A 15,480-nucleotide genomic window follows, 5' to 3' on the forward strand; every position below is an offset into this window, starting at 1 on the left:
CTACTGCTTCCTGGTTCAGCACCGCTGAAGGAGACGTTCCCACTGGCTCTGTGCTGTTCCCACCATGTCTCACTGTGCGGCAGCACTGGTGGCTCTCCTTCACAGTCTCCAACTGTTTCACACTCCTTATGATTCTTATGAAATTGGGTTTACCTGACCAATGGAGGATTTAAAGTCAGACAGTCTTATGCAAAACTAAATCAGCTGAGTAGCTCAGTGCCTCAGAATTCCTGCAGTGGTGAAAGGCAGACAGTACCATCCATCAACAAGCAATGCAATCAAGTTGTCTTTTAGTTTTCAGTCATTTCAGTGAGAATGTGTGAGCTAGTCTGCTTTTAACTGGAAGTGCCAGATGGGTGCAGCTTCAAACCTTTTGTCACGTTTTATTTTCATTATTAATGGACACTTTAAATACAATAAAAAGCTTCCATACTGTAGATGAGTATTTGTGGATGTAGAACCTTGATCAAAGGTGTTATGCTTGGACTATGATACAAGTGTTCAGTTTGAACATCATCTTTATAAAAGAAAAAGCCAGTTAAACTGGGTCCTACTGTACTCAAAAGGCAGATAAACCCTGAGGCTGTACGCAGATTATAACAGGCAGATCAACATTCATGTGTGGCACACAATCAACGAATCCTCTACAATGTTTGGTTTGAAGCAGGAACAAGAAAGCAGATGACATATGAGAGGTGTGGGTGTAAGTTTCAATATCACCATAGGAGCTTTGCAGATGCACAAGTGACTGTGAAGAAAGATGACGTTGCCTAGATATGTAAGTAAATTGTTTACATGTTTAATGATTGTAGTTGAAAACATGTGATGAGCTTTACATGTTTTAGATGTATTCTTAGTGATGTAACAATAACGTGGAATAAAAAGTTTAAATATAAAGTTACCTCTGAGTATGCTGACCTCCAGGAGAAGTGCAAAGTATCAGAACATGGAAATAATCAAAGAGCTGGTGTTTACACTTTGTTACAGTGTAAGGATTGTAAACATATTTGCTTAGAGGAGTCCATTAATATTCAAATGGTAACTGTTGTTTTGACTTGTCTTGAAAATATAACTGGATGTGTTGCTCTATTGCAGGGGTCTGCAACCTGCGGCTCAGGAGCCACATGCGGCTCTTTAACCCCTCTGTAGTGGCTCCCTGTAGCTTTGACAAAGAAAAACATGGAACTAAATATTTATTTTATTGTATTTTTGGTTGCACAGTGGACAATATTTCAAAGGGAACACCTCTTATCTTGCAGTTCGAGGTGATATTGTGACACTGAAATAAAAAAAAGTTTTTATTTTTCGTCAAAATGCGTCATCTTCTCCTGCGTCTACGCCACATATGTCAGAGTCAAGGCCCGCGGGCCACATCCGGCCCGCGAGAAGGTTTTTTACGGCCCCTGGGATGATCTTGATTTATTATTAGAACCGGCCCGCAGCCCGCAGATCTTTTACACGCACCAATACTACATTTCCCACAATGCAACGGTGACGCACCGAGCAGTAGGCTGCTTCATTTCAATATTTATTGGCACAGCAGTCGTCAGCATCACAGTAAAATTAACTTTCAGATACCCATCAAAAATGGCAAAACGGAAGGTGGACACTGAGAACCGGGGGTTTCAAACAAGGTGGGAGTCGGAGTATATGTTCACGGAGGTAGCTGGAAAACCTGTGTGTCTTCTGTGTGGAGAAAGTGTGGCGGTACTGAAAGAGTATAATCTGAGACGACATTATGAAACGAAACACGCGGACAAAAACAAGAATATGAGCGCACAGTTGGCTGATAAAATAGGTATGCTTGCCGCTGACTTTCGACGCCGATTTGCTGACTTTGAAGCACAAAAAAGCAGGTTGGAACTGCTCGGTAACCCATTTGCTGTTGACGTGGAAAGCTCACCACCAAACCTCCAAATGGAGTTGATTGACCTCCAATGCAATGATGCACTGAGGGCAAAATATGCGGCAGTGGGTGCTGCGGAGTTCGCCCGTTTCCTCCCCGACACAATGCCCCAGCTGCGCATCCAGGCTGCTCAAACGTTGTCTATGTTTGGCAGCACATACCTGTGTGAACAACTGTTTTCTTTGATGAACCTGAACAAAACATCACACAGAAGTCGACTTACTGCTGAACACCTCCACTCAATTCTGAGGATTTCCTCAGCTCAGAGCCTTACCCCGAACATTGATGAACTTGTGGAAAAGATGGGACACCACCAAGTATCACCCTCAACCTCAAACAAGTGAACATTACTGTGCAATCACATATTTAGAGTTTTTACTCAGTTCAAGTTTAAAAGTTAAAGTTTAATATTTGTTTTCACTGCATGTTACTTCTCCTTAAACAAAGTGTTGTTTTTGATTAATAGATTTTTGCACTTTATTTTATTGTATTTCAATCCAATTATATTTTAAAAATATTTCAGTTGAGTGGATGATAGAAAATTGCTATTATTGTTTTTTTCTTTGAAGTAAATTTAGCCCACTTTTGCTAAAATAGAAAATATAGGCTACTGATGGTGCCTTGAATACCGGTTTCTTTCATTTAATGTTCATGTTATGGGGATTTTTATATAAAGGAAATTTGTCTTTTGTGTCTGTTGAAAATTAAAGATTACTGACAGAGCCATAAGAAAATATTGCTTTATTTATCTGATCATATTGGAATATATTTGTTAGGTTTTCAGTAGGTTCAATTAGGTTCACTAGACTATATGCGTCATTTAAAAATTTTTCAATGAACATTCGAACAGTCCGGCCCTCGGCTTGTAGCTAAATTTTTTATTTGGCCCTCCGTCCATTTGACTTTGACACCCCTGGTCTACGCCTTTCCCTAAAGGTTGCTTTTCTTGAGTTACAGACCACCGCCTGACTCAGTATGCTAACCATGGATAACACCAAAAAAATAAAAGTCTCGAAGGAAAATAGAGAGTTTAATTCTGCGTGGACAGATACATTTGCTTTCACTGCCTTACTTGTAAAGTGCCATAATTATAATTCAGCATTTGAAAATAAAGTTACAAAGTTCATTAAAAAAGAAAATCTGTTATTCAGATGTTTAACAAACCTCCACCACCATCATCATCATAACACCAAATGAGGAAATATCTTTTTGAAGAATGTTCATTCCTCCAGGAGAGTTCAGAGACTTATATATGGCATGAAGCTCTGAGTCTGATCTGTGGGCTTCGGGTTGCTTACACCTTACTGACTCGTACTGCAACGCTCAATGATATGATGCCATTTTAATTTAGCAATTTGGCAAAACTGGTAAATACGCTTTACACAACTGTAATACAGACGGAAACTGTGTTACAGTTGTGTCATGTGAAAGCCAAAGTTAATTATTTACCTTTTAAGAACAGTAGTTTGAAAAAAAACCCTCAAGGATCAATTACTAGCTATTTCTGGAGCTTGTAGCAACACCTCACAGCCTTCGTCAGCAAACTCCATTTGCTGACGAAGGCTGTGAAGCTTCATCATGTGAAGTTTTGAATTTTGGTCGACTCATGACGGCTGACATCTAACTCCTAACTCCTGTCGCCGCTCAAGGATACGAGGTTGAAAGCTCTGGATATTTATGTAGATAATCAAATTTAAGTTCAATAAGATTTTTAGAGTGGCACTTTGTATTTATCATACATCAAATTAAACCCTACACAGGATGTTTCTGTCCATCTATTGTCCAAATTAAATACAAGAAGAATTTGACGTATATTAAATCATCTGGGGATTAATCTGTGTAAACGTGACTGCTTCATGAGTATGTTTGAATGTTTCAGAGAATAATGATGGCGTTGATGTTCACTCTTGGAACCCGTTTTCAAGAGTATGATTCAGATGTAAAATGCAGGGATGACGAGGGACACGAGGTGGACTGGTTAGTAGAAGTTTTGATTTGTGGCAATTAAATATATCACTTGTTCTCAGTATCAGCCGAGTATGTAATAGAATATGTTTATCTCTGTATCATTAGGTATATTCTATACAAGTTGTCCAATGTGAGAGGTGGCGGTTTGTCGTATCTGTATATGGATGAGCGCACCAACGGATGGATACTCAGCGAAAAAACAATCAACAGTACTTCTGGCACTCTGGCAAACACCCTGAAACCTCTCTTTGATTACTACGACAGAAAGGTTCCATATATAACACATGTGTTTCTCTTGCTCAGCAGCGTTTAATCTGCATCATGATTCACTTTCCTGTTGTTTTGTTGTAGACGGAACATTTTGGATACATACTCTATAATGATAAACCTACAGCTAAATCTGCTAGTTCATCATATGGCCACAGTAAAGGTCAGTGCAAGCAATGTTCCTCTTTTTTTGTGTTTAACGTCAAAGATATCATAATTTAACAAATCTATGTTTCTGTTCTTCTGCTTTGCTTCCTAAAGGAGTTGTGATGTTGAACAAACGAACAGGAGTTTGGCTCTCACACAGTGCACCACAGATTTCCAACATATCGCAGTAAAGTATTCTGGCCAGGCAACGCAATCACTAATGCACAAACATTTATGTGTGTGACTTACTCCTATGGTCAATTCAAAGAAATAGGTAGGTTAATGCCTGTTACATTCCTGGCTTGTTAATGAAGTTATTTTCCAAAAGAAATAACAGTGCAGTAAAAACTTCAATTTGAATTCTCAGGATTGCAGCTCAAGTACATCCATCCTTATTCATATGACTCTGACGTCTCGACAACCTTTCACAATGAGCTCCGATGTGTTACACAGCGGAGTTGCTATCCAAAGAAGAAACCCTTTTCTCGTGTAAAGAATCTGATCTCATTGAGAGGACGTTCTTTTTCCAGCTTTGCAAAATACACACGTTTTGCTGATGGTGAGAGTTTGCAATCAATCAAGTTTTTTAACAAAGCAAAATTTGGATCCATTTACATGTCTTCTTGCAGTAACACTGTGTGTCCTGTTGTCTACTGAAAACAACTAAATGTGCCGTCTACTGCATCACTGCCTTTTTGTTTTGTTTGCATTTTTATTTTCGTTATGCATGTATAAATTGTATTTCTACATGTTTTTATTTGTACAGGGGTTACTCTTAATTTTCATAGATAACAGTGTTGTGTTTTGTTTTCCATTCTTTTGTAGATCTGTACTCTGGACTTATTGTGAACTCTATGAAGCAGGATCTGTATGTCATGAGCTGGGAAGATTCAGCTCTGCATTCTAACTGCAGCGCCGACATCCCTTATAATGTGTATAATGTAAAGCAAGTTAGGCTCCCGAATAAGGTGCCCTTCAAATATAATCGGGATCATTCCAAGTGGTGTGTGACTCCTGGTGGTGACTGGACCTGCATAGCTGATATGAACAGGAAGAGAGTCAGATGAAAAGAGGTGGAGGAGCAATATGTATTAGAAACCATGTAGTTGCAAGAGCCTTCAGTACCATGATCGAAGAGCATGAACCATGTCCACCTGAACTTCCACATTCTGATGCTCAACACAGAGAGCTTTAAAGGCACAACCCTATATGGAAGTGTAGCTGCACCACCAAAAACTAAGAGACAAAACTGAAGCCGGATGTCACTTATAACATTTAAGAGTAGGCTAAAGACTTTCCTTTTTGATAAAGCTTATAGTTAGGGCTGGCTCAGGTTTGCCCTGGATCAGCCCCTAGTTATGCTGCTATAGGCTTAGACTGCCGGGGGACACCTCCCTGCTCTCTTCCTTCTCTTCCTCTCTCCTCCCCTCCCTCTCTCTTCTTCTCCCTCTCTATCTGTATGCATTTATGTAAATGTATGTTACTAACTCACCATACGGGGCATCATCCCCGGAGTGTCTGTCTCTCATGTGGCAGGTTGCCACTGATAAAGTTTACGTCAGGATCAGGAATCGTGGCTGCGCCTGCTGCCCTGGTCCTGCTGACACCGGGAAGCCTTTTTGACATTTTCCTGGATTCATCCAAACTTTCTCTTTTTCAACACAACATAATTTCTGTCAAATGTTGTATTTGTACTATGTTGTTTATCCTGTACACACGACATCTATTGCACGTCTGTCCGTCCTGGGAGAGGGATCCCTCCTCAGTGCTCTCCCTGAGGTTTCTTCCATTTTTCCCCCTTTAATTATGGGGTTTCTGTTAGGAAGTCTTTCCTTGTGCGATGCGAGGGTCTAAGGACAGAGAGGGTCGTAACCTGTACAGTCTGTAAAGCACACTGAGACAAATGTATAATTTGTGATATTGGGCTATACAAATACATTTGATTTGATTTGATGATAACATTAACTACACAATTACATATCCAGACTTAAAATTGGTGCATGCTTGACATTTAAGAACTATTAAACCCCATGTTTTGGTGTAAATGAATCCCTGACTCTTTGTTCTGTATTATGTATTTTAATCAATGAAAAACTGCAATGTTTTTGTATTTTCTAAACCATACCTTATTAACTTCTATACGATAAGGATACAATTACTCTAGATGAAGTACATTCAAATAAATGATTTTGATCAATATTAAATTACAAATTCTATGTTGCCGCAGGTGTTTTTCTGTTAATGGGTGATTATTCCTCTGTCAGACAAATTAAACTGCTTTTGGGCCCCTGGGCAAAAATTAGCTGCTCCAACATCCTCAAACTCTCTCTTTGCAATGTGTACAGCCTGTCACTGTTGGGATACTATCTGTCTGCACATTAACACATTAATTTAGTAGGAATATGTATCAAATATGCACAAAATTAAATGGATTAAGGTCTTTAAACTAGATTTTGACATGAAGACCCTCTTCAAGACAAGGCCTCAAGTTCAGGTATTAAAGCAGGTCCCACCTTCAGACCCTCATGTCAGCTAATATTGTGCTTTGGTAGTGTTGAAAGTGAATGTATTGTTATATCATGTTCTCTAGGTCAGGATACAATTGTTATACACATTGTGGCTATTGTGTGCTAACCTGTTTTGACCAGCAGAGTCAAAGATAGCAAACATTTTTTTTGTAGGCCAGAAACAAGAACTTTGATTATTCTTTTGTTTCTGGATGTGTCATTTCAGGGATATGCTATGTTTTCATTATTCTAATGTCCTGAGAGTACCAGATCAGAGCAGCAATTCAGACAAATACAATGGTTAACAGCAACACTACAATTAAAGAATATATCTATATTGTTTCCATTCCTTGCAAATGATGGAATTTTTAGGAAAAAGACGAAGCTACAAGAAGAACAGTAAATCATTCCTGTGTCTATCGTCTCCTTGTTAACTGAGTTCTACTTTGCAAAAGAAGGGGAAATTAGGCTATATGTTAGCCACAGCTTTTACCAAGCAAGTCAACATTACAGTGTCACGCACACAATCAATGAATCATTTACAGTAAAGAGAAGTTAGTGAGCGAGTAACAAGGAAGAGGACTAAGTGTGAGAGGTGGGGGTTTTAGTTTTAACATTGAGATGAGACCGAAGCAACTTCTTGTGAAAGGTTATGCAGAGCTCACTGTGAAGATCTCACAGGAAGAGCAGGACAAATGGAGATGGTGAAATATGTAAGTAAAAGGTTTACAGGGTTAAAAAATTATGCAAAAATAATAATAGACAAAAACACAACTGAAAATATTAGATTGATATTTTTGTTTTGATTATTATGAATATGCTTTATTCTATGTTTTATTCTTATTGTTTTATGAATGATGTAAACTTGCACATGGTCAACAACATTCATCCAAATGTAAACAAAAGGAAACGTGCATCTCCAAAATGCAAGTGTGAACATCAGCTCAAGCACTCAGCAGCTTTTCAAAGAGGTGAGAAACAACTAACAGCCCCAGTCCAGACTGTACAATCTGCTTCCTGTTGGCACATTTACTGTTTTCATATATCCTGTTGTGGTCATTTTTAGACCTTGTGTTATATCCATATATATACAGTATATACACATACACATATACTTTATATATTGTATGTGTGTGTGTGTGTGTGTGTGTGTTTTTCCTGAAAGATTAAGATTAGAAAAAGATTAGAATTAATTTCTGTTCTTCAATTATTCACCCTTTCTAAGGTCATCTCCACACACACACACACACACACACACACACACACACACACACACACACACACACACACACACACACAGACACACACACACACACACACACAAACAACACACACACACACACACACACACACAAACAACACACACACACACACACACACACACACACACACACACCCTTTATAGGAATAAACACAAAATTGAACACTAGTATCAAATTATATATATATATATATATATATATATATATATATATATATATATATATATATATATTATCACGTATATTCAAAGTTCTAAAAATAGGTCGTAAAAAATGTAAAAATAATTCATGCCAAGTCAATTTATACTATGACTAATATGTCAATATTGAGTTCACAACATGATTCAGCAGCCCCCAAGAGGCAAACATAAATAAGTTATTACAGGTTCAAGGCTAGAGCAGATAAATGTTCCCCCTTCAGCAGCTGAATGTAAACTTTTACTATCAAACTCTGCATACGGTTCTGTGAAGGTCAAACATCAAAGAGAATTTACAATAAGCAGGGGGCTTCAGCAATCGTACTTGAATGTCAGACAAAAACCTATTATTGGAGGAATCTTTAATACAACTCGAAAAATGTATTCTGTCTAGTTAAATTCAAACCTTTTCCTGATGCTGTGTTGCAGCTCTTTCTCCTCCTCACCACTAGGTGTCCCCACATTTGTATCCACAAGCACCATAATTCGGTCACTTCCGGTTCACAGTCGCGAGCACACGAACAGGAAACCAGCACCACAAACACGTGAGTTTGTTTTTTCAGCCAAATCAGACGTCTGACACAAGATGGACATCATAGAGGTTCCCGTGAGTAATAACAATAAAGGTAAGAACAAGAAAAATAAGAAGCCAAAGAATAAGAGTGCGATTCAAGAGGGAAATGGAGTCGAGATAAAGGAGGAGGAGAAGATGGAGAAGATCGAGCCAGCAGCTTCTGCCTTCCCCCCCACCTTCAGTGTGTCCGATATCAAGAATAAACAGCGAAGACACCAAATGTTCATGAAATTCAAGCAGGAGAAAAGAAAGGTAAAGACGCATAAATATACTAGTTAAGTTAGAGCTGCCATTGAGAAAGTAAACACACTGAGCTGCCAGTTTATTAGGTACGCCTCGCTAAAACTAATGCAGTCTGATACAATGTCCTTATGTCCATAATAAATCCTTATCCTTAATGAAGGGTTCATTAAGGGGTTGTTTAACTTGTTTGTCCTTAGTTGAAGCTCTATATCTACTGCACCTCAATTCACAGGGCAATATGGTACTTATTTGACAATACATATGATCAACATGTAAAATGTAATGCATAATTCTAGGACTACATTATTTTCATTATTGATTGATCTATATTATTACTAGTCTTTATTTGATGCTGTCATCTTTGGTTCTGGAAACTCCTGTAGACCTTTTTCTGCAATTATTTGCAGTTTGTAGAGAACACAGCTAAGCAATTACTAAAGAAAGTAATCTGTACTGCAGATGAATTGATAATGAAATAAGTAATAATTGAAACCCTTGTTGAATCACTCAAACTTTCTTGGTCTGACCAGCAGCCCAATAATCCAAAGCATTCAATTTAAATACAAATAAAGTAAACAACTCCGCATATACTTATTAACCTGTACCCAGAAAGTATTTAGTGCTTTTAATTTATACATCACTGCTTATCCCGATCATTTTCTGACAAAAGAGTGAGTAATAATCAACACTCAGCGCTACAGTAAATATAGGTTTCAAGCACAAAATTTCAGTGTTCATATATTTTCTGTCTTCATATTTCAGGAAAAGTTGCAGGTGAAAAAAAAGAAGAAAAAAGAAAGGGACGCTTTAGGTGACAAGGTGAGTCTTCGTTCTCTGTCTTGTCCCGTTTTCAGTCAAATACTGACATTTATAATGCGGTCTCTTAGAAAGATACATTTGACCATTAAGCAGTGTAACTGCATTAAAAGCGTTGTTTTTTTCTTTTATTCTGTCCCTCATGAAGGCACCGCCGAAAGAAGTCCCAAAGACGATAGAAAACCAGAGGGTGTACGACGAGACAACAGTTGACCCAGAAGATGAAGAGGTGTGGAGCACGTTTGCACGAGTTTGTTCAAACGATCTGAGGTTATATTTGTAATGAAATTGTATTAATTTGTGTTTTTTCCCGTCATGTACAGATTGCATTTGACGAGGGAACTGATGAATTTTCTGCGTACTTCAACGGGTTGACAAACCCCAAAGTGCTCATCACAACATCAGACAGACCAAGAGGGGTGAGTGGCTGCTGCTTGCCATAATACACATTTCTATTACTTTTTTCATAATTTCATCAAAGTTTTCAGGATCTGTCATCCTTTTTAATATCAGCTTTCAGAAAACATGCTCTTTAGGAAATTAGGGCTGCAACTCGATCGATTTAATCTGATGTTTGTTTTCTAGATTAAATTCATTTTGTGTATTCTTACCCACTGACTGACTGACAGGCATTACATAGAAGTAAATGCAATACACAATGAACATTTCTTTGGAGCAGGAGGCTCGGAATTACACATTGAACCTTTAACCTTTCTTGATTGCCAAATAATTGTTTTTGTCTCAGTCTTCTCTGTGTACCAAACTAGGGTTTGCATAACTTTGCATAAAGCAGTAGGTTACTAATTGTTTTCAAACACTGTCTGTTCAACACATTGATCGCTCTCTGATGTTTGTCTTGTAGAGGACGGTGAGGTTTTGTGGGCAGCTGGCCACAGTAATCCCAAACGCCCACGTGTACTACAGAAGAGGTTTGGCCCTGAAGAGGGTCATTCCTCAGTGCGTCGCCAGGAACTTCACCTACCTCATGGTCATCAACGAGGATCGCAAAATGCCCAGTATCCTCAAATGCAGCTGTGTCAGGAGAAGGGAGGATGATGCGTGATGCTATATACGGATCCCTGTTATTAGTATTTATAACATTACTGTCATTTAGATGATGAATGAATGATAGTGTTCAATTAAATCCATGCAATTTTGATGAGTTTGAATGAGCTTTGAATCTCACCAACTTCTGAGACTCCTCTATTAAGTGAAAGCTCAGTGATGAATATGAAAGTTGCAATAAGTATCTAAATATGAGGAATGACTCCACTATGGCAAACATTAACTAGGTGACATCGTCCTTTTTAATGTCATCTCCCTTAACCGCTGACTTTAAGATGGTTTGGTTCTCAGTCATCTTCCCGACGGACCGACTGCGCACTTCAAGATCAGCAGTGTTCGACTTCGCAAGGAGATGAAGGCAAGTTGATCAATTCTAACTCCTTTTCCCTGACAATAATAATAGTTTTATATAGCATCCCTCTAAAACTGAGTTTAGAGAAAGATAATGTTGATTATGAATTAAGCTTAGTTTAGCTCTCGGGATGGGAAGCTGGCTGAACCTGCCATCTCTCGTCAAAAGTGAAATGTATGCTTCACAGAACTACTAAGCTGCTTCTGTGTTCACATGTTGTGTTGCATCATGTAAGAATAGTATTAATAAAGTGTGTGACTTATGTCTTACCTCGTGTAGCATCCGAGAAGTCCAATCCTCATAGTGATGCTTGAATGCACTGATGATTAGTTGTGTGGCATTCTAGCCAGTATTTTCCATATCGTCTTATAATCATATATCATAATTATGCCTCCCCGCCGGCGTCCATCGGCTATCTGAGGAACGCATTGGGGGAATTTATTCAAATTTGGCTCAAACTTCCACTTGGACTCATGGATGATTTTCACACAAATGTCTAATAGATTAAAATGAAGTGATGACATTTTGAACAGACATGGATGTGAACTGCAGCTTAACTGGTTGGAGGCGATATACAACGGCAAGGCTGTCATTCTAGTTTTACATATGAAGTCAGTGTTCAGTGTTCCTAACATTTGCTGTGCAAGCTCATCATAACTAATGTTTTCTCTGCAGAGACGAGGCAAAGATCCAACTGAACACTCGCCAGAGGTGATACTCAACAACTTCACCACACGTCTTGGCCACAGCATAGGCCGGCTGTTCGCTGCCCTCTTCCCACAGGACCCTCAGTTTGTGGGTCGACAGGTCGCCACCTTCCACAACCAGAGAGACTTTGTCTTTTTCAGATTTCACAGGTGAGTAATTTAACAGAGTTCTAATTTGATTTGGCACCTTGTAATATAACGCTCCCTTTTCAGAAGCTGTTCAAGACTGTCTCTTACATGTATATGGTCTAATAAACGATTCTTTGGATCCCTGAAGGTACATCTTTAAGAATGAGAAGAAAGTTGGTATTCAAGAGCTCGGACCTCGCTTCACCCTCAAACTGCGCTCTCTACAGAAAGGCACCTTCGACTCGAAGTTTGGGGAGTACGAGTGGGTCCTGAAGGTGAGTCTCTCAGTGCTTAAACTTTTGTTTGAGATGCCAGAAGAGCTTGATGGTGGAATTAATAGTCGACACCTTTTTATAAATAATTTTCTGTGCCATGCCACTTGATGTTTGCCCACATTTATTGTCATTTATAAAGGATTGCTATGCACATTTTTTTAATGTGACTTAAAATAGGACTAATGTCCCAGGCCTTTCCTGTAAAGCTAACAAATATATACTTTGTTTCCAGCGCCATGAGATGGATGCCTGCAGACGGAAGTTCCAGCTTTGAATGCAAAATTACCGGCGTTTGTTATCCAAGATATTACCGCTGTTTGTGGCTTTGTACAAATGAATTTTATTGTGGATATCCAGATTCTTTTGTGGACGAGCTGTTAACATTTAATTTGAGGTTCAACAATGACTGGATTTTATGAGAGCACATCGCTGTAGATTCACACGACCTATATAAAGCTGCATCCGCAGACCAAGTGTGGGAAAGGAGACTTTTACACTCGTTAGTTTGGAGACATGCTGGCACGCCACATTAATCCCAATATCCCGAAGATTTTTGACCTGCGAGTGTATGTGGAAATTGTATTGTCAAATGTATCTCCAAGCTTTATGAATGTGGCCCGAAATTAATCAGAAAGTCATTGCGAGCCTTTCCTGGTCACAGCCTGTCATCACTGCAGCCGTACTGTGCACCCGCAAGGAGCCGTGAATAAAATGCAACAGTGTCTGGAAATTGTTCAAGTCGTGTCTACAGTGCAGCTCTAAACTAGTAATTGACAGGGCTTTCAAAAACAACATGTCACATTGAACACATTTCTAAATGTATATACTCATTTTAATAAAACATGTTGCTGCAACTTGAAAATGTGGAAATACCATTTATTTATTCTCAAAATCAGGCATGAAAAATGTACAATTCAAAAAAGGCACATGTGTGTGTTATGGGTTAGTTACTTCCAAGCAAGTAGGTTAAGCTTTTTTTATAAGCATCTGGAAATGTTTCTGGATGACATTTTACAAAAGGCAAAAGTAAAAAACTGTTAAGTTAGTTGCTTGTCCTCGAAATGCTCCTGAGACGATTCCAGTCCACAGCGCAGGTCCTGCAGCCCAATTCCAACAACTCACCACAACGTCCAAAACCTGCAGAAATGTTACATGCAGTCGGACCTAATTAATATTATACTAACAAGTTACTGCAGTACTGTACACGTCATCTCCGAGTTCCAACATGTTTAGAGTTTATGGCCTCTAACATGAGCAGAAAAAACAGCAGTGGAATGTGTTTTAGTTGCCTAAGATTTTTTTTTTCTCCAGGTAATGCAAATTATGTAAACATGAGAAAGGAGGCACAGGTTTTACTTTAATCCAAGACCAATGTCCAGTACTGATAAACAAGCAGCAGCAAAACACTTTAAGCTTCCCAGACAGGACTTTTTCCAACTGCTTATTCAAGTGGGGTGTTTTGTTTTTTCTGTCTTCCATAATCTGAGAGTTAGGTGAGTGTTTTGTCTAGAAAAACAATGAGTTTCAAATCCCAAAATGGCCAAATATTGATGAGAAAAAAATATTGAACTGCAGCAAAGCATTGTTGAAATCTTATTTTAAACGCTAGTCAAGATCTAAAAGGTTTCCAGATAAGACCGGTGCAGACATAGAAAACATGACCATCCTTAAATCCTGGCAAAATAATCAGTTAAGTGATTCTATACCCAATGTGGACACAGACAAGTTAAGTCATTTAGGTATTATAACTTAAATTGTTCAAAAAGGATTGTACATGGATGCATTTGTCTTTGGGATTCTTTAAAGTTAAATATTGTAGAAGCGCTTTCACGCTAAAGTGAGTGAGATCTGTCAGAATCAGTGGATGTGATTGCAAACGAGTGTGAAACTGATATCTGGGTTGTGATCTCTTGAAAACCAGAGTGGTAGGAGTACTGGTGGTGGTAGTAGTAAATTAGTCAGGTCCTTCTTGACAGTTTTCCAAAAAGAATACACGTAAAAATAATTAACATTCAATTTAAGGGAAAATTAAAAAATATTGACTGAAAAAGGTGTACGCTTGACGCTTACTATACCTACCCTAAGAGGCAACCTTTTCAGGTTTACAAGATAGAAACCTAAATCTGGGTTCCAACAGTTTCATTATAAATATTTTAGAGTTTACCACCCTATTTTTAAACTTACTTTTATTTTGCTAAATGGACTACACATTCTTAATTCCTTGTCATAACCATTCCACAAGTAACCTTTTCGACAGATGCACATCTACTATGTGTCCTTAGTAAGGAACAATAAAGCAAAGGGATGGAAGAACTCCTTGAAGCAAATCATTTGTAATATGTGTTGTGCTTTGTACATTATCTGTGCAGTTATAAGATCAACTTGCTCACATTAAAAGCATGCAAGTTAATAAAAGTTGGTTGGTTCGTAATAATCCGATTTACATTTTATTAGCTCTCTATAATGTAATGCTAATGTTAAAAATAAAAAACTGCAATCCCTTTTAGACATTTTAGATTTGACATTATTACTGTGCGGTGAAAGTAACGGAGTTTAAGAAGCAGAAGTAAGTGCTGTGGTACTCACAGAGGCAGAGGGTCGGTCTGTGTGTCGGTGCTATAGGAAGGAGCAGACTTTCTGCGGTCTGAACGGGTTGTTGCTGGACGACATGCCGCAGAGCAGAGGGTCCTGCTGGGCGTTCTGAAGGCAGAACTGCTGCAGGTCCGCTGCGGCCTGGGACACCTGTGGAAAACAACAGAGTCCTGGAAAGTTAGCTGCTGTGACCAAACCGTCCTGAAACTTGAAATAGAAAGCAGTTCCGTTGAATGACACCATCTGTGTTAAAACGAGAGAAACTAGCAACTAATTAAACAACACACGCCCTAAAGAGTAACGTTAACGTAGTGATCTTACCTTAACTCTGTTTATGCCTGCTTCCAGCCGTAACTGTTGGACAATTTTTTTCATCGATACGATGCTGGATGATGTCGACATTGCTAAGATTTTGAGGGTTTGTAGTCTTAAAAGCGACGAATATATAAATATATATATTTTTTACAAACAAA

The 15,480-nt window shown here is 38.6% G+C and overlaps 3 protein-coding genes and 1 long non-coding RNA gene across 4 annotated transcripts; 3 read left to right on the top strand and 1 right to left on the bottom strand.

Moving 5' to 3' along the window:
* Positions 1–723: 723 nt before the first annotated feature.
* LOC115006644 (deoxyribonuclease-2-alpha-like) lies at positions 724–5,678 on the top strand. The gene is given in 9 exon segments (XM_029428972.1): positions 724–778; positions 3,786–3,883; positions 3,980–4,142; positions 4,226–4,304; positions 4,403–4,455; positions 4,457–4,562; positions 4,656–4,847; positions 5,114–5,335; positions 5,338–5,678. Coding segments are annotated over 9 exon segments (1,077 nt in total). The 5' UTR covers positions 724–760; the 3' UTR covers positions 5,484–5,678.
* Positions 5,679–7,354: 1,676 nt separating this feature from the next.
* Positions 7,355–8,709, top strand: LOC115007074 (uncharacterized). Its single transcript, XR_003832140.1, has 3 exons — positions 7,355–7,508; positions 7,702–7,766; positions 8,684–8,709. It is a non-coding gene; the product is annotated as an uncharacterized LOC115007074 (long non-coding RNA).
* A 27-nt stretch (positions 8,710–8,736) lies between these two features.
* rpf1 (ribosome production factor 1 homolog) lies at positions 8,737–12,897 on the top strand. The gene is made up of 9 exons (XM_029429761.1): positions 8,737–9,080; positions 9,834–9,890; positions 10,036–10,116; positions 10,211–10,306; positions 10,750–10,903; positions 11,228–11,310; positions 11,980–12,161; positions 12,289–12,415; positions 12,648–12,897. The coding sequence occupies exons 1-9, from the start codon at positions 8,841–8,843 to the stop codon at positions 12,687–12,689; spliced, it is 1,062 nt and encodes a 353-aa protein (XP_029285621.1). The 5' UTR covers positions 8,737–8,840; the 3' UTR covers positions 12,690–12,897.
* Positions 12,898–13,270: 373 nt separating this feature from the next.
* LOC115006910 (guanine nucleotide-binding protein G(I)/G(S)/G(O) subunit gamma-5-like) lies at positions 13,271–15,465 on the bottom strand. Its single transcript, XM_029429536.1, has 3 exons — positions 15,329–15,465; positions 15,002–15,157; positions 13,271–13,552 (listed from the first exon to the last, which is right to left on the bottom strand). Exons 1-2 carry the CDS (start codon positions 15,407–15,409, stop codon positions 15,032–15,034), a joined length of 207 nt encoding a protein of 68 aa, XP_029285396.1. The 5' UTR covers positions 15,410–15,465; the 3' UTR covers positions 13,271–13,552; positions 15,002–15,031.
* Between the last annotated feature and the right edge of the window lie 15 nt (positions 15,466–15,480).

The sequence above is a fragment of the Cottoperca gobio genome, chromosome 4 (genome assembly GCF_900634415.1).
Source record: "Cottoperca gobio chromosome 4, fCotGob3.1, whole genome shotgun sequence".
NCBI classification, from domain to species: domain Eukaryota; kingdom Metazoa; phylum Chordata; class Actinopteri; order Perciformes; family Bovichtidae; genus Cottoperca; species Cottoperca gobio.

Excerpts from the sequence above, each read along its gene's own strand:
- LOC115006910 (XM_029429536.1), bottom strand. The coding sequence starts at position 15,409 with ATGTCGACATCATCCAGCATCGTATCGATGAAAAAAATTGTCCAACAG. Across the intron at positions 15,158-15,328 it reads CAGGCATAAACAGAGTTAAG|GTGTCCCAGGCCGCAGCGGA; the intron begins GTAAGATCACTA and ends TGTTTTCCACAG.
- rpf1 (XM_029429761.1), top strand. The coding sequence starts at position 8,841 with ATGGACATCATAGAGGTTCCCGTGAGTAATAACAATAAAGGTAAGAAC. Across the intron at positions 9,891-10,035 it reads GGGACGCTTTAGGTGACAAG|GCACCGCCGAAAGAAGTCCC; the intron begins GTGAGTCTTCGT and ends TCCCTCATGAAG. Across the intron at positions 10,904-11,227 it reads CGAGGATCGCAAAATGCCCA|ATGGTTTGGTTCTCAGTCAT; the intron begins GTATCCTCAAAT and ends GCTGACTTTAAG.